Source organism: Macrosteles quadrilineatus, unplaced genomic scaffold, assembly GCF_028750875.1.
Source record: "Macrosteles quadrilineatus isolate MER2022 unplaced genomic scaffold, UCM_ALF_1.0 Scaffold_2__2_contigs__length_208266976, whole genome shotgun sequence".
Lineage (NCBI taxonomy): Eukaryota > Metazoa > Arthropoda > Insecta > Hemiptera > Cicadellidae > Macrosteles > Macrosteles quadrilineatus.
In genome coordinates this window covers 24,596,184-24,615,312 of record NW_026542595.1, presented here as the reverse complement: position 1 = coordinate 24,615,312, position 19,129 = coordinate 24,596,184, and the positions used below count along the sequence as shown (strand labels likewise).

General features: G+C 35.1%; 1 protein-coding gene across 1 annotated transcript in view; it reads left to right on the top strand.

Moving 5' to 3' along the window:
- Positions 1-19,129, top strand: part of LOC128985602 (uncharacterized) — a 109,856-nt gene that overhangs the window by 45,630 nt on the left and 45,097 nt on the right. Inside the window, exons 6-7 of the mRNA XM_054405235.1 lie at positions 7,249-7,427; positions 16,498-16,608. Coding sequence (XP_054261210.1) covers positions 7,249-7,427; positions 16,498-16,608 — 290 coding nt within the window. The remainder of the gene's footprint in view (positions 1-7,248; positions 7,428-16,497; positions 16,609-19,129) is intronic.

The following is a 19,129-nucleotide window of genomic DNA, read 5'->3' as shown; positions in this document are numbered from 1 at the left end:
AATAATACAGTTGGCCTACATTAATTAATTATTAGCTATGCGATACTACAATACAGTTGCGAGCAGCGCTACTCGCCGCGCCGCGCCATAAAACTGAGATTTGGTCACTCTGTTGAACCCTAAATTTTAACAAAACTAAGCATGATAGAAAGAAAAGTTAAATACAAAAATTAAAGTATATTTAATTATCTACAACTTTCTCACAGACGAAACTTCTCTGACCAACAAACAAAAATTTTAGTAGGCGACTAACTTTTTCACTTCACTATTCCAAAAATTTTCTAATGTGTTAATTTTAAAAATATATATATATGTACTATCAAATAAAGTTTTAATTTTCAAAACCATACCATTGGCATGAAGGGTTTATTCCCTAGCTCTGTACAAAATTTCAAAATTTTATCTCAATTGTAAGGGTGTAAAAATGCAGTATATTTAAACCGCGACCACTAGTTTCGTACTACCGTAATGGTGAAATGGCCGGGAGTTAATGCTCAGTGCGACGTTGCCAATTCTCGCTTGCCGCGGCCTGTAGTTAAAGGGGGCCGTGCTATAATACCCTATTACCACTATTCACCACAATAATAATGCAGTCAACACAACTACGACTTTGAGGTTATGTGAAAAAAATTTGAGGAATCAGCAAAAATAATAATACATAGTTGCTAGGCAATGGTGACAATGAACAAGGCTATTGCAATGCTATGGATACACTGATGTAGGTGAATTTAATATGCATTAATTAATTGCTTTAAGGAAATAAGCAAACAGCTGATTTTTGGTCCTAGGGATGTAAAAACCTGCTCGGCCCCCAAATGGCGATGACAGCTGGCATGGACAGCAATACGTAGCTTTCGGCCAACAATAAATGCCTGTAAAACGGCTAAAAACATCGTAGTTTAGTGAAAAATACTTTTATGAAAAGATAACCTCTCAAAACGACTTCAAGTTTCATTTTCAATTCTGCTCAAGTAAATGAGCAGCTGTTTAGTAAAGTGATTCAATAATTTTGTGTATGATTGTGTTACTTCTACGAATACTTGAACAGAACCTGTATGGATCATAAACATAAACAATAATTGTTGGACTTTCACTCATGATCTGTATATAAGCTAGCATGTGACTATTAATTTTATTTAAGTCATATGTTTATGTTTTTATATTTGATTATTGCCTTTTTGTTTTTCCTTGATTCAATTAAACACTAGTTTTCTATTCTGTCTAAATTTAATTTGATATTCATGAGTTTTAGACTCAATTCCACATTTAATATGCTCTCCCCTTTAGGTTATGGGCCCAGATGGTTCTAGACTCATGAATTTAATATATTCCCAAGTAAAATCTTTTTCAATCTAAATAATTTATCAGTCAGCCTAGGTTGAAGTGTAAAGTTTTGTTCTTGTAACATCTCATAACATTTTCACAATATGACTAGTACTGTAAATTACCGAATTGAACCTCTAAACAAAAATAACTATGATACTTGGAGAATTCAGGCACAAGGAATATTAATAAAATCAGATCTATGGAAATATGTCTGTGGTGAAGAACCATGTCCTGATGATACAGATCCTGAAAAGAATAAAAGGTGGTTGAATCAAGACTTGACATCAAAATCTGATTTGATACTACTAATCTCTGCTGGTGAGCTTAGGAATATAAAAAGCTGCAACACCTCAAAAGATATTTGGTACACTTTGAATAATGTTTATGCATCTAAAGGTCCTGCACGTAAGGCAACACTTTTAAAGAAATTGATTCTACACAAATTGAAAGATGGACATAATGTAAGAAATCACTTAGATGAATTTACTGATGCTGTTGATAAGTTATTTTATTAGAATTAGACATTGTCATAAATGACGATCTTTTGTCCATAATGATGTTGTACAGTCTTAATTCACCATTTAAGAACTTTCGAGTCGCAATAGAGTCACGAGATTCTCTTCCTAAACCTGATCAGCTAAAAATTAAAATACTTGAAGAATTTGAAGCTAGGCAAAAAGTAGTAGTAAATTCACACTCTAAAGATAGAGTTGAAAAACAAAACACTGACGGAGCATTTTTCTCTGAAAGTTTTAACAGCAAGCACAAAAACTTTAATCAAAATTCAAAGGTTTTCTGTAAAAAATGTGGGAGAAATAATTATTCAATAGAAAAATGTTGGGCAAAAACTAAATACAATCACAAATCTTTTAAAACAGAAGAATTTTGTCTTATATCCGGAGAATGTAAACCCAAAGACAACATTTGGTGTCTTGGCTCTGGTAGTACTTCTCATATGTGTAAAAATAGGGAAGACTTTGTTGAACTTTCAAAAACTTCTAATAACACACTCAAACTTGCATCAAAAAATCATACTACATCAAATGAAGGTAAGGGACTTGTAAAACTTACTAAGGATGGTTCAGTTGTTAACATCCTAGTCACACTGCATGTCCCAAATCTAACAACAAACCTTCTATCTGTAAACAAAATCACTGAAAAAGGATGTAGTGTAACCTTTGATCAAAATAAAGCTGTAATTAGAAACTCTAAAAATGAAGAGTATTTGCAAGCAACCAAAATAAATGGTCTTTACTATGTTGAATTTGATGATTTTGAAAATGCCAATCTTGTTACAAACAGCTGTAAAATTAATGAGTGGCATTTAAAACTTGGACACATAAATGAAAGCGATTTAAAACATGCTCTTAAAAATGGAACGATTAAGGGACTTGACTTCAATCCAAATGAAAAACTCGGTGATTGTGAAGTATGTATTCAGTCAAAAATGACAAAATTGCCTTTCCCAGTACGAAATGATTTAAAGGAATTAGATTATTTGGAAATAGTACACTCTGATGTTTGTGGACCAATGAAAGTCACATCGCTAGGTGGTTCTAAATACTTTGTAACTTTTACTGACGAGAAATCCTGTCATAGTAAAATGTATTTCCTCAAACACAAGAATGAAGTTCTAAAATATTTCAAAATATACAAAAATGAAATGGAAAACTTCAAAGACAAGAAGATTATGTTTCTACAAACGGACAATGGTGGTGAATACTGTAGCGATGCATTTAAGAAATATCTACAAGACAATGGCATTCAAAGACGACTTTCAGCTCCTTCTACACCAGAGCAAAACGGTATTGCCGAAAGACTTAACAGGATACTACTTAACAAATCAAGATGTCTCATGTCAGAGTTGAAACTTGCTCCAATGTTCTGGACTGAAGCATTGAACACAGCAAACTACTTGCGGAATCGATGTCCATCAAGAGCAATCGATCACAAAACACCTTTTGAAATGTGGGTTGGAAGATTACCATCTGTAAATCATCTTCATGTATTTGGAAGTAAAGCCCTTGTTCTGAACAAGAAACAAACTAAAAGTAAATTTGCTCCTCGAGCTATACAGGGAATTTTTGTTGGATATTCAGAAATCTCCAAAGCATACAGAATATGGGTTCCTGATTTTCGAAATGTAATTGAAAGTCGAGATGTCAAAATTTTTTGTAAATTTCTTAATTTAAATGTACATTTTGATTATGATTTAATAAATCAAGAAGAAAACGATGACTCGACAGAGAACACAAAAGTTTCCCCACAAAAACTTGAATACAAAACAGTGAGTTTCAAGAAAACAAATGAAAAGCAGCAAGAAGCTCTACACCAAGATGATCTTTCAAACGGAGATGTCCAAAATGAGATACCTGAAAATAAAGATATTCATAATGAGACAAATGAAGATACAATTGAGACCTACAACGAGAATCACAAAGATGATTCGAGCACTAATGTATCTACATCTGGGACTTCCCGTCCTCATCGTGACACAAATCCTCCCAAATGGCTTGATGATTATGCATCATATTATTCTGCTCTTGAAAATCCAGATGAAGATAGCTCTGAAACAAAAAATTACCCCTCATATTGGCATGAAGCTATTAAAGAAGAGATAATATCTCACCTGAAAAATAAAACTTGGGACATAACTAACAAAAAGAAAGATATAAATGTTGTAGATTCCAAACTAGTCCTGAAAGAAAAGTTCAATGCAGATGGCTCATTAGAAAGAAAAAAGGCTCGTCTTGTAGCACGAGGATTTTCTCAACGACCTCATATTGATTACGAAGAAACATTTGCTCCTGTAGTAAAATTGAGTTCAGTACATCTACTGCTTAGTATTGCAGTGGAGAGAGATATGACATTGATTCAATTGGATGTATCTACTGCTTTCCTAAATGGCGATATAAAAGAAAATATTTACATGAAAGTTGTACCACCAAATTTGAAGAGCTACCTCAAAGAAATAATACATGATAACAAAGAAAACAACGAAGTAAAACTGCAAGCAAAGAAAATGTTAACTGACTTACACAAAATTCAAGAAGATCAACAAATATGTCATCTCAACAAGGCACTATATGGTCTTAAACAAGCCGGAAGACAATGGTTTTTCAAACTGGATGCTAAATTAAAAGACTTGGGTTTCAAGGCTTCACTTGCTGTCCATGTTTTTTCGTATCTGAATCAAAAGATGAAATAATAGCAGTATACGTTGATGACCTGATCATTGCATCTAAGAATGAAGAATTATTTAAAAAATTAAGAAACAAACTGATGAAGTCATTTGAAATGTGAGATCTGGGTAAGTTGAACCATTGCTTAGGAATAAAATTTGAACAAAAAGAAGGAAATTGATAGCAAATCAATCAAAATACATTGATGATGTCTTAAAGAAGTTTTATATGACTGATTGTAAACCAATTAGAACTCCCATGGATCCTAAAGTGAAATTAAATGAACCGACACTAAATGAAACAGTCAACAAACCTTATCAAAGTCTGATAGGAAGTCGGGTCCGCGGAATTGGCTAACTCTGGAACTCGCTAATCCCATGTTAAACGCCCTATCTTCAAATTTGGTTGATGAGAGGAACTCGCTAACTTGTTTGGTTTCGGAATTGGCTAGATGCGGAACCCGCTAACCCGCTCTAGAGCCAGGTTAACGAATTCCGTCCTCGTATGGAAGTCGCTAACTCGGTCCCTCGGCGGAACTCGCTAACTCCCAATCAGAAGCCTCGCGGTCCGTCCAATGGGAGCCAAGCACGAATATTTTTGGCCAGTGTTGCCGAAAGTGTAGTACCTATATCGTATCGGTACCATAATGTCGTATCCTACGATTAATTAGGAGTAAGAGCAACGTAGTCGATAAAATAAATATATTTAGAAGTATGTTTAACATTATTCTTATGATTATTAGGGTGGAAAATGCATTATAGTCTTACCATAGACTAACCAACACAAGTAAACCAACTTTACAACCCATTGTAAACTTTGAAGCTCGTTTTTCGTGTCTAGTTCATGTCCGGTGACACTGATCGCTAGTGTCGACAAAATAGTGTTTCTTTTATTTTATATTTAACTTCATGATTTGTTCTTTACTGTTTGGTTATATAACTAGGGGACGTGTTATTAGTCGTGATTAAAACGTTTTATTTGGTTAAACGAGGTTTTAAATTACTGAAAACAAGAAACAATTAAACATGACCTCTAAAGACAGTGCACCGGACAGAACTAACAATAAAACTGTCTTCAGCTGATAAGGATGAGAAATGTACTAATATAAGGGAGTATGTTTTATACGTGGGTTTCTTACTTAAATAGTAGCTTATTGGTATACAAAAGATAAAAATGCACATTTAATTTGGATCTATTACATGCTATGAAATATATATTTTCATAGTCCGCCATTTGTTTCTTTTATTCGAATAAATACCATTTTGTGAATTTCTACAAATAAAATTATTGAGTTTGTATTTTATATATTGGGCTTGTAACCTTGAATCATAAATCATAATAAAAATTACACGCTAAACGTCATTACAGAATTACATTGTAGTGGTAATGTATTTTTAAATAGAGCTATTGAATTTAAATAAAATTTATCAATACATTATAAAGTGGTAGGCCTAATGTATTCATGGATTGCATTAAAAATTAGTATGCATAAATACAACTTGCAAATGTCTTTTATCGTAGGCCATTAGTGTAGAACCCGGGTCATCTTCTTAATTTTGTTGAATTAATATTAATTTTACGTCTTTCAGTAGGCCTACTTTTTAAAAGTCTGGAGTTTTTCTCCAGGCTGGTTCTAAATGGACCCAGGCGTTCTTGTTTGTTACAATTCTTATGAATGGTGGCCATAGCTAAAATTACTTGATCTTATCCAAAAACAAAGCGATTGTCTATTGAGTAGCTCAGTACCGGGGAACGGTGAACCGAGCAATGGCTTGGTATAGTTTATATCGATTGTGAAAGCAATATAAAGGAAACCCAACACTCAAATCAGGAAAATCCGTCAATTTGTTTATTAAGAATCGTGAATTAAAATAACCCTGTCACGTTTTATTATATGAATATTATATATTCTCCTATTTTTTACTAGTGGTGTTATTACGTATACAATCTAAAAATGGTTTTAAAACATGTAACATTATTGCTAAAAAATTCAACACATTTTAGAATTAGGCAACTATTTACTAGTAGGCCTACAATGCGTTGGTTCAAACTATTAGGCCTAGATAAAAACTTAGTCTATGTCATCATATTTGTATACATAAGTTGGACAGTTCAACGACGAACATTTAATTTTAAATCTACGAATTAATTATGAAAGTTACGATGGTTGATGACTGTATTAATTAATGGTTTTGGTTTATTACGACATTACGATTAAATCTGTTTTCCGTGTTTGAGAACTTGCGTGTATTTTAGCTTAATTTCATAGTGGTTTAACTATTTAGTACCAATTAAACTGAAATTTCTTTTTTAGCGAATTTCCCTATAGGGAATAAGCTATTACCGTAGTACTCATGGTAAGACCTGGCCCCGGGACCAATTTATACCAGTACTGTTAAGTTAAATCACAAATTAAAATTTCAATCTTTTCAAATTAGCTTCCTTTCTTGCTTCTTCATGAATTACAATGGAAGTGAAATCTTCATGTAACATTTAACTCATCTGTTACAACAATTGGTTATCACTGGTTTCTTGATGTATTCCCTAAATGGGAAATTTGAAATTTGCTAAACAAACACTTAATCTCAAGGGTGTGGATGGTCTTATTCATGAAGCAATGGGTAAATAATCTTTGTCTAAGATTGAAAATCAATAAGCGTATTATTTGTTGGGTAATCTGACCTTAGGCTACAAGGTGTTCAATCATCACTTCAGCAATGTTATAATTGCATTGTTTTAGACCCTGGTGGATGCAACCATGTTCTCACGGCTCCTGCAGCGCATTCAATTTGATGAGGTCCGAGCTGCTGACATTGAAGGCCTTGAAGTCTGTCCTTTTTGTGATTTTGCGATCATTCTCCCTCCAGAAACCAATATTTTCAAATGCCTTAATCCAGAATGTTTACGAGAGTCTTGCAGGTTAGTATTAGGTACTCTTTTTATACATATTTTTTATATGAATACTTTCTTGAATAGGCTATTCTAATTTGTACATAAACTGTTGAGAAAGGTCCAGGGATTTAGTGGCATTCCCACTTAGTGTGATGGAAAATATGTGATAAATGCTAAATAAATTTTAAGTCTTTGATAATAGGCTTAGGCCTATTGTAAAGTATGCTTAGTAGCCTGCATAACTTACAATCTCTTTCCAATACTAAACTGTATTAAAAATACAAATGGTTTAAAATAGGCCTAGGCCTAGCCTACTTGTTGTTGTTTTCACTGTAGGATAAACAAATGTAAATAAATGTCATAACAATGACATTAATTGGTATAATTTAAGTACTGTAGGGGAATAAATATTGTAGGCATAAATACATAAAATGACCAAGGGCCTAATTTATATTTTGTAACTTTTCAGGATTTATTTAACTTATTTTAATATTTTTCGATAGTAAAAAACGTATGGAAAGTAAGGGCTTTGTTACGGATAATAAGGGTGTGACTTATACCATTGGGACTAGCTATTTAACTTAATCTGCAATCTGTTATCTTCAGTGCTCCGGACACATGAATTAAGTTGCAATGAATTATTCTCTCATATATATTGCAATTGATATATTGTTATCAAACTTGGCAAATTTATTTATTTCATACTAAGCTATTAATATTTTACTAAAAAATACACTTCATTAGTTTCCTTGTAACAGCAAACCTAAGTACTTTGTTTGAAGTTCATTGTTGGTGATGGTGAGTTAATGTTGTTCAAAGGTTTATTGCGGACATTTTCCATCACGAATGTAAAAAAACAATACACAACGTTTCGGGATCTGGAATCTGATCCCGTCTTCAGGTGAAAAAAACTTAACTAACACATTACAACTAACAATACACAAACGCCCAACCTAAGTTGGAATACACTACAGAGGGTAGTAGTCAAAAAATATGCACTGTATAGCAGTCAAGTCATGATACAACATGCAATTAATAACAAATCACTATAATCTATAAAAGATTTAACGTAAAAAACTCACACAATAGAACACTAATAGCACTCATTGGTGGAGTCATTGCGTATGGTGCTATTAGTGTTCTATTGTGTGAGTTTTTTACGTTAAACCTTTTATAGATTATAGTGATGTGTTATTAATTGCATGTTGTATCATGACTTGACTGCTATACAGTGCATATTTTTTGACTACTACCCTCTGTAGTGTATTCCAACTTAGGTTGGGCGTTTGTGTATTGTTAGTTGTAATGTGTTAGTTAAGTTTTTTTCACCTGAAGACGGGATCAGATTCCAGATCCCGAAACGTTGTGTATTGTTTTTTTACATTCGTGATGGAAAATGTCCGCAATAAACCTTTGAACAACAAACGTAAGTACTCATTAAACCAAATGTTTTTTAAATAGATTTAATTAAAAATTATTTCAGACAAATGGAAAATTGCTTAGTCGGCTGGTTTGCTGCGGTGGGGTAGTTTTTGTTATCCTGTCTCGAAAAAATCTTGGTCAAAATCAAATCTGTCTCGTGAAACGAGATTTTAAATTTCCCGAAATTTCGAGACCAGTAGTCCACCTATACTTTTTGTAATTTTCTCCACAATTCTTGATTGTGCAAGAACTAAAGGTGTGTGAGCGATTTCTTGAGCCAAGCCTACAAGCTGGAGAGATCGAGCACAAAGTCGAAAATTCCAGCTTGAGTTTAACTTTTACGATCACGATCGTATATCGCGTCTGTGAAGTTTGTGCGATCAAAAAATTCATGCTTCAGCCGCGACTTTGCATGACGCTAATAACGTTTCCGCAATGGCGGTAAACCATGGTGATGTGTACATGACCGCAGGAGATGTCCAGAATTTTATTGTGATCGTGGAATATTATGGGAGACGACAAAAATGTCTGCAAACCATGGGAGATATCCAAGATTTTGTAGAGATTTCGGATGACGATGATGACATTTCCGTGACCGCAGAAGACGATGATGATGACCACATGACCGTTGGAGATATTTAGCATTTTGCCTCGATGGTGGATTAACATTTCTGTGGCCGCGGAAGACAATGATGATTTACCTGAATGCGGAAGATATCCAGGATTTTTCCGCAATGGCGGGTGACGATGATAACACTACCGAGACCGTGGGAGATGTTCAGGATTTCACCCCTATCGCGAGAGACGGTGACGTTTCTGTTACCACGGGTGGTACTGGGGATTTTACTTTGATCACGGAAGACGATTATGTTTTCGTGACCTTAGGTGATTATGACAAGAAAATGATAATGGCGAGAACGGTGTAATAATGAGAACGGTTTTATGCACTCCGACTGTCGCGGTGAGACTCAAGCTCTATTGAGTTAAATGGGACTCGGTATCTCTAAATACCTGTAACAGGTCTTAGAATAAATAAAGCATTGTCTGCTTTCAATTCTTCCAAAAGTGTGTAAAACACTCCTCTCTGTGATTAAAATCTATTTATGGGGTGAACTGCCCAAAGCCTTTTTCACACGGATGTTTGGTCACTAACGTGTTCAACACTACAGGGTCCTTATTTGCTACACAGTCATCACTCCTACAGCACAACACTAACTGATATAACACTGACTTCCGGTTATCCGATTTTTTAACTTTTTTTCTATCACTTACTACACTTGTTACTACAAAAAACTGTTCAAAACCCCTTTACTAGAATTTGCTCTATCTTGGAGTTTTTTTGGGCTAAATCTACCTGTCTATCATGAGAAAATCTCCATTAAAAATCTAAATAAAAAAAAAAAATAAAAATACTTCTAGAGGTACCATGCAAAATTTTATCAAAATTGGACTACAGTCGAGGTATGTAGCTCTGTACTCTTCCACACATGTACAGACAGGTGGATAGACACACACACAGACAGACATCACTTTGAAAACCACATTTTTAGGTTTAGGGGTACCCAAAACAGATATATGTAGGCCTACTCAAAACTCAAACTCGACAATTTTGAAAAAAAACTGTATACTTTCTCCATATATCTACTATATGTAGGAGGAAAAGTAAAAGTAAATTAGCCCTGGTCTAGGTCTTACCATAGTAACATCTTCTCTATTTAGTGTGGTGGCTTAGAGACAATATCAGCAAGGATCGTGACCTGATGGATTAAAGGTGCAGCTTTTGCACATTTCTTCCATACCCTAAATACAAACAATTTGTGGGAGGGTGCCCGATTTTCAGACCCGCCATCTTTGTTTCCTTTAGAGGAATTGAACTATTCATTGAAAATGGCTTAATATCACCCAAAAGAACACATTTACGCAATTGTTTATATCACATGTTTTGTTCACGATTACATTTGCTATAAAATGAGATAAAAACCACTTCGACCACTTGTTTGCTTTCATATTTATTAAAATGTTGATGCATTTAGTTTAGATAGAATTTATAAACGTTATCACTTTAAACCAATCCATTTATGAAATTCCAGATTTATTTACATCTTTTATACTCAATTATTGTTGAGTTTGTTATACTTTTATTCTTGTTGATCATTGTTTTGCTTGTTAATATTATTGTTGGTTATGTATCATCCTAGTTATTAAGTTCCGCTTTGTTTGTTATATGTTATGCAATGAGATGAAATGGTGTTAACTGTTGATTAATAAATAAATAAATAAATAATCAAAACTATAAAATGGTATAACTTTTGACCCACTTGTCCTTTTAAAGTGCAGTTTGTGGTAACGCATTCTACTAATAAATCCCTTTAATTTGATATGCATCATGACCTATGCTTTTATCTAGGATTTTCAACTTACTCCTTGTAGGCCGATCCCCCTTTGGGGGGAAAAGTCACAAAGTACTTTAGAAAGTACTATTTTAGGTCCAGTATTGATGTGTGAAGTTGCAGTTTTCTAACGCAATACGTGCAAGAAAAACAAAGGTGTCACTTTTAAGACACACGGACCTATTGCATACAGGAATAACAAACTGGGCCACTCTATAATGCACCATGGATTATGAAAAACAAGCAAGTAGGTCTTTCTTAAAAGTAATTAAACTTGAGGAGAAAAAGACCAGATTTAGAGGAATCCGGTTTCCTAACGATGTAGTCTTGGTAGTGTGCTGTTGTAGGCATACACTGTAGAATGATGTCCCCTCTCAAATAGATCCTGGGATCGGGATGGTCTGGAGCAGCGAAAGTTTATTCTGCTCAGCAGAGTCAAGTTCTGCATTGAAAATCTTCCTCAGTAAAACCAGGTCAGCAATACGCCTTCGAGAACTCAAGTGGTTTAGCCGAAGCTGCTTTTGAAGGTCCTCAATGGTTACATCCCTGAATGGGTATTCCAGGCGAGTACCGCGATTAAAAAAAAAAACGGTGCTGCAATCTTTGGATGTCCTGTGAAAGACCAACTGTATACGTAGACCATACAGGAGAATAATATTCGAACAAGTACCCGAACGAATAACGTCCTTAATGCCCACACAGAGAAGCCATCTCTGGATACCCTCAGAATGAAACCAAGGGCCAAATTTGCTTTCCTTGTTATCCTCTTAACTTGATCATCAGGGTTGTGGTGATGTGAATGATACTCCAAGGTCGTTAACAAAGGTGGATCCAACAAGTGCATTCCCATTTATTGAATAGTTAAAAAGAGAGGTTGTTAAAGGTCCTGTGGAATGAAACTACTGTGCACTTGGATTCATACATTATATTTTGCATATACCACATTGAAATTTCATTGATGTACTGATAGGCATTGACAATCTTGCAATGACTTCTCCTCTCTGTATACTTTGGCATAGTCAGCAAACAACAATAGTCTTGAATCTTTGAGAACATCAGCCATATTAATCTTTGAAAATTAAATGCATATTGAAAATAAAATTAGTCCCAGTAGCGATCCTTGAGGTACACCAAAAGAAGCTTCAAACTCACAAGACGCTCTAGCAAATTTCACGGTTAAAAAGTGATTCCGCAAATAGTCCTCAAACCATGCGAGTAGTGATCCAGTGATCCCAAATCCACCAAGCTTTGCCACGAGATAAGTGTGACTTACATGATCCAAAGCCTTGAATAGGTCCAAATAGACAGAATCGACTTGTGATGAATAGTCATTGAATAGTCATTTATTCAGTCTTTAAACAATACATTATTGTAATTGACATCGTCATTATTATTCTTATAAGATATAAGATGCAATACTTATATAATTAATAAAATTAGACATGAAAAATCCAAAATGTAGGCTGCCCTTGGTTTAACATTTAACAGGTTTAAAATAATTTGAAAATAGGCAAACTTAACAAACTTAAATTATGAATGACAGTGGGTCTTTCTTAAAAAAGGCTAATGGTTATCAGAGGTGTAACAACAAACATAGAGGGACAAAATTTCTAACATTAATCACGGATGGAATATGGTAAAAAAACATATCAAAATGGTTACGAGAAAAGGCATGCATAATGTCATCCTGGTACAGAACCAAATTGGTCGAGGCAGATCACCCTTTCTTGAAGCCATTCTGATAGGGTACGATAATATTGTCCAAAGAGAAAGAAAGTCTATATGAAGTACAATTGCTTCAAAGATCTTAGCCAATGCAGGTTGTATACCCACTGGACGATATTTCTTGACATCAGAAGGGTCAACTTTTTTGAAAATTGGTACCATCCATTTTTAAGAACCAGAGGAAACATTCCAATCTTCATCAAGGTGTTGAAATACACAGTAATATGTGGAGCATGCGTTCTTCTCAAGTCAGAGTTCTATCTCCAAAGGTGGATGATGTGATTCGCTTGGTAGTAGAGGGTCCAGTGCTCAGTGTATTTTAGTATGCTCAACGGAAGAGAATACAAGGTCCAAAAGGGCACTATACTCATTCACAATCAGATTATGCTGCTGTTGTACCTGAAAAAGACGGCAGATCTCATAGATAATATTGACTGCCCGAGAGCAGGAATAGCTTCCCATGTCATGCCAGTTTGCATATGGCAGATTGAAGTCCCCAGCCACTAAGACGGTTTTTAGTGGATTGCCAAGCATGATCTCAAAAGTCAAACAGAATTCTAGGTACCGGGTATCAGGACGATTCGGGGTCAAATATACTCCCTCTGCAGTAAGTGTCTGAAGAGGTAGCTTAACCACAACGAACACACACTCAGTAGAGCAATTTTGGTTATCGACACTCCAAGAAGACAATCGACTGTTTACAGCCACCACCACTCTTTTTGGAACTGGATATCAGAGAGCGGTCAAACCTATATATTTTGTATCCATCAAAGCTTAAAGAGTTTTCATGCAAACTTTGACTGGCAGCCATTTATGACTGGAGCATCATGTTTTACTGATAAAGACCTTAAATTTGATATGTATGCACCTATGCTTTTATTTAAGTTTTTTAACTTACTCCTTGTCGGTTGACCCCCCTTAAATATTTTAGTAGTAAGTACTATTTTAGGTCCAGTAATTGATGTGTGACGTTGCGGTCTTCTAATGCAATACGTGCAGGAAAAACAAACTTTTAAGACACACGGACCTATTGCATATAGGAATAAATACAATTTATAACATAAACAGTTTTTATCTTCAAAACTATTTAAGTTACTTAAGATATTTTTATCTCATTTTTAGCAAATTTAATTAAAAATAAAATATATTGTTATAACAGATACGTACCCTTGACCATTTGGGCGATATCGAATTTTCAACTTTAACAGTTTATATCTTCAAGACTATTTTAAGTTATCGAAGTGGTTTTTATCTCATTTTATAGCAAATTTAATTGTGAACAAAACATGTTATATACAAAATGGCGTAAATGTGTCCTCTTGGGTGATATTAGGCCATTTTCAATGAATAGTTCAATTCCTCTAAAGAAAACAAAGATGGCATCGTATTTCAAGATAGCGGGTCTGAAAATCGGGCACCCCCCATAAATTGTTTGTATTTAGGGTATGGAAGAAACGTACGAAGTCTGCAGCTTTAATCCATCAGGTCACGATCTTTTCGCTTAGCCACCACACTAATTGGGGAAATTCGCTTAGGTCAATTTTAGTCACTGTTCTATAAAAACGAATTTCCCATATAGGGAATAAGCTATTACCGTAGTACTCATGGTAAGACCTGGACCCGGTATCGATTTATTTTTTCGTTTTGAGGTCCCTAGAGGCCAAAAACACCATCCGTTCAAATTCATATATATATATATATATGTGTCCGTTAGCACGATAACTCGAGCAAAAATCATCCGATTTTGATGAAATTTAGTACAAACGTGTAAACCTACATTTATTCGAACGAGTTCGCGAACCAGCATGATCGGACTATGGGAACGGGGGTTTATGGGGGGTTTTATGGGGTAAAAATAGGTTTTTCCCATTTTTGACCCTAAAAACACAAAATTTTACAATTTCTTTTCACACCATTTTGTAGAGCATAAAAAAACAAATAATTAAGTATATTGAAGCGTTATTGTGCGCCTAATGGTTACGGAGAAAATTCCAAAAAACTGTAAATTTAAAATCCCTATGTTATTCTTATGGAGAAAAAGTCAACTGTTGTAGTTTGCTTGTTTATTAACATATTTTGATCGAATTTGGAAAATACATTAATTTCTTACTAACCTATTAACATAAAAAAACGACCTTTTTACCCTCCCCGTTGCAGCAAACCTAAGTACTCGTTTAACTAACTCTATTTAAATAGGGAATAAATATGATATTTTTAAGGAGACATTTTAGTGTAAATCCTATCAGGCTAATGGAAATTCGCTTAGTCTGCAGGTTTGCTGCGGCGGGGGTAATTCTAGGTACCGGGTATCAGGACGATTCGGGGTCAAATATACTCCCTCTGCAGTAAGTGTCTGAAGAGGTAGCTTAACCACAACGAACACACACTCAGTAGAGCAATTTTGGTTATCGACACTCCAAGAAGACAATCGACTGTTTACAGCCACCACCACTCTTTTTGGAACTGGATATCAGAGAGCGGTCAAACCTATATATTTTGTATCCATCAAAGCTTAAAGAGTTTTCATGCAAACTTTGACTGGCAGCCATTTATGACTGGAGCATCATGTTTTACTGATAAAGACCTTAAATTTGATATGTATGCACCTATGCTTTTATTTAAGTTTTTTAACTTACTCCTTGTCGGTTGACCCCCCTTAAATATTTTAGTAGTAAGTACTATTTTAGGTCCAGTAATTGATGTGTGACGTTGCGGTCTTCTAATGCAATACGTGCAGGAAAAACAAACTTTTAAGACACACGGACCTATTGCATATAGGAATAAATACAATTTATAACATAAACAGTTTTTATCTTCAAAACTATTTAAGTTACTTAAGATATTTTTATCTCATTTTTAGCAAATTTAATTAAAAATAAAATATATTGTTATAACAGATACGTACCCTTGACCATTTGGGCGATATCGAATTTTCAACTTTAACAGTTTATATCTTCAAGACTATTTTAAGTTATCGAAGTGGTTTTTATCTCATTTTATAGCAAATTTAATTGTGAACAAAACATGTTATATACAAAATGGCGTAAATGTGTCCTCTTGGGTGATATTAGGCCATTTTCAATGAATAGTTCAATTCCTCTAAAGAAAACAAAGATGGCATCGTATTTCAAGATAGCGGGTCTGAAAATCGGGCACCCCCCATAAATTGTTTGTATTTAGGGTATGGAAGAAACGTACAAAGTCTGCAGCTTTAATCCATCAGGTCACGATCTTTTCGATTAGCCACCACACTAATTGGGGAAATTCGCTTAGGTCAATTTTAGTCACTGTTCTATAAAAACAAAAATGGGTAGCAACAATTGTTACAGTATTTAAAAATACTTCATATTTGGTGTGATTATATGTGAAATGTCAGCCTAATTATAAAACACTGCTAGCTAATCACAAGCTGGTTTTCTAACCGACTATCACTGTATTTTTAAATATTTTTTGGGATTTTCTTAAAACGTTCAAAACCCATACCTGGCCAATAAGCTTACAGAGTCAAACAATTTTAGAATATCAATTGTAAATCAAGTAATAAAATGCTGATGTTGTAGGAAATGTCACAGAATCAGTCACATCCCTCTGAGATGTGAGGAGGTGGAGAATGATGATCAAGCACGAGCACGCAAGTACATCGAAGATGAGATGACCAGAGCTTTGATCAGGTATCTCAATAACAAAAAAAATATACTTTGTAGACTGCAAACACATGTTAGAATTTCATTTTTATGGTATAGCCTCTGGATCACTGATTTTTACAATAAAAGGTTTAAATTACCTGTATCCGTCAAGTGATCCTGTTTTGTAGTTGGTTGACTACAGCTGTTTTGTGTTTTGTGTTTTTATATCAACACATCTTCAGGTCAAAACTTTGCATTGATTTATTCCATAGAATGGTCGTCATAAGGTTTAAAGTTCACAAAAAAAATAACACATACACGACCACGAGACATTTATCACTGATTGGCCAAAAAGAAAATACGAAAACGCGTAATAAAATAAACATCGGACATGTACGGCGCCGGTAGAAGGTAGGTCATGACTGAACATGACTGACATGTTAGAAAGTCCCCTAGCTATGGATTGCTCCCAATGGCTAAACAATCCAAAATACTTATCAAAATTTGTTAATGCAAATTGTTTACTATTTAGGATTTTACATTCCCTATTTCTACATGTTAAGAACACCGAAGCGATCACGGCTTTTGCCGAGATAAACAATTAAGCTTAGGCTAGTGTGGATAAAAATCAACGCTGAGTGTGTTCAGGCTTGAAAAATTACTCACCAGCACTAGCCCTTTGTATCTATCATCTATCGCTCTGGTTATCTCTGGTTTCCCAGCAATGGGTAAGGCCTCGATCGGGCAGCGGTGTAAATGGGAGGTTGGGGTTCCCCCGTCAGCGTGCTGATGGTCCCCTTCCTCCTGGCTATTGATGGCGGGTTCTGCCTGTCAGGGATTAGATAGGTCCCGAGTGTTGCTTGCACTAAATGCGTCGGGGCGCTCTACTATGGACCTCTAGGTTCCGACCTAGTGGAACCCAGGTGGAGTGACGCTTAAACAAGCAGCCGGAATCCCTGGTTAGGATTGAGGGGCAACCCTCTTTCCGAAGGGTCTGCTTCGGCAGCCGGCGAGCCTGATGACCTTAAGTCATCCGCCCATGATGTGCTAAAGGTTGATGCGTAAGCTTCGGCCTACATCATGGGGCCCGGGTATGTCCTGAAGGATAGGTACCGGGTAAGCAGTCAGGGGGCTTCGGCTCTCATGACAACAAATGTAAATGTAGCACTAGCCCTTTGTTTATGATTATGAGTCAATAGCTGACAGTGTCGTATTCTGTGCGGATTGTTACTAACCTTATAATACTGTATTTGTTTGAAGTGTTTTTTTTTAACTTATACAATATTACCAAAATATTAAAAGCTGTTAGGGATAAGGCCAGTAAAAAATTTAATTGTCGAGTTATATTATCTAGAACATGGAATTATTTATATTAGCTGACTTCAGATTATCCCAAATAAACTATGATGTGCCACTCTTTACAACTTTCAACGTCAGTTGAGTTTAGCATCATAATTAACCTCACTTTTCAGAATCGGTATCGAGTACAACGAAGTAAAGTATCGAGTATCGGTGATTCGAAGGTATCGAGAATCGGAATCAGCCCATCCCTAATTTTAAGCCATACGATCTTTTTAAGAAGACTCTTTTTACACTATGCTGTGACAATTAGGTTAAGTTAGATTAGTTCAGTTTGGCTTCCTTCAGTCTATGATAGAATAACAAATAAGGAAACATTTATAAAAACAAACGTTTGGTTAAACTATAGTGAATAATTTTAATGAGTTGAATTTACAAAAGACGTTTTGTACTAGAACGATGGATTTACCACCTATCGATAATTGTTGGAAATCCACCACAAATTTTACCAATGACTTTGGTTAATTAATGGACGAGAAATTATGATTGTTGTTAACTGAGATTTGGTGGATTTACCCATACAAATAACATTGTGTTCACTGGTGACACCAGTAAGTGCGGTTGGACTCGCCCATTGTTACGCTCACATTCACTAATCCCGTTATGTGCAGAATAAGCCAGAGAGCACAGAATAGAAATAGAGGGGCTACGTATATCCAGCAAACATTACGGGCAGTGTAGCCAATCCCCCACCACTTATACGGGCAAGTAGCGGCAACTGCTGCATATAGCGTTAGATCACCTTTTCCAAATGTACAATGATTAGACACACTTAGAGTAGACCTAAAATTACCAAATTTGGCACATCTACTATAAATTAGTGCTTCTCACTGACAGTAAGGTTGGAATATAAAAAATAATTTTATTGTAATTTTAACAGCCGTTAAAACCCAAAGAAATTATTTAATTATGAATTAGAACATGAAAAAGTAAGTGATCTAGAATTTTTTTTATTTTTTGTCAGGAAAGTTTCGTCAGCGGCAAAGTTTGAGAGCTTGAGTTGAATCATAACATATATTTTTTTGAAAAATTAATGATGAGTAGTTTTAGAAATAAATCAGGTAGAAGAGGAAGCAAAATTTGGGACCCGCCGACGCTCGGGCGCTGCCTTGAGACTACACGTCTCTCTCTACTACCCTACTACGCACACAGTGATTGATGCATTCAATATTTATTCTAATTTATACATTTATAATATAAGCACGGT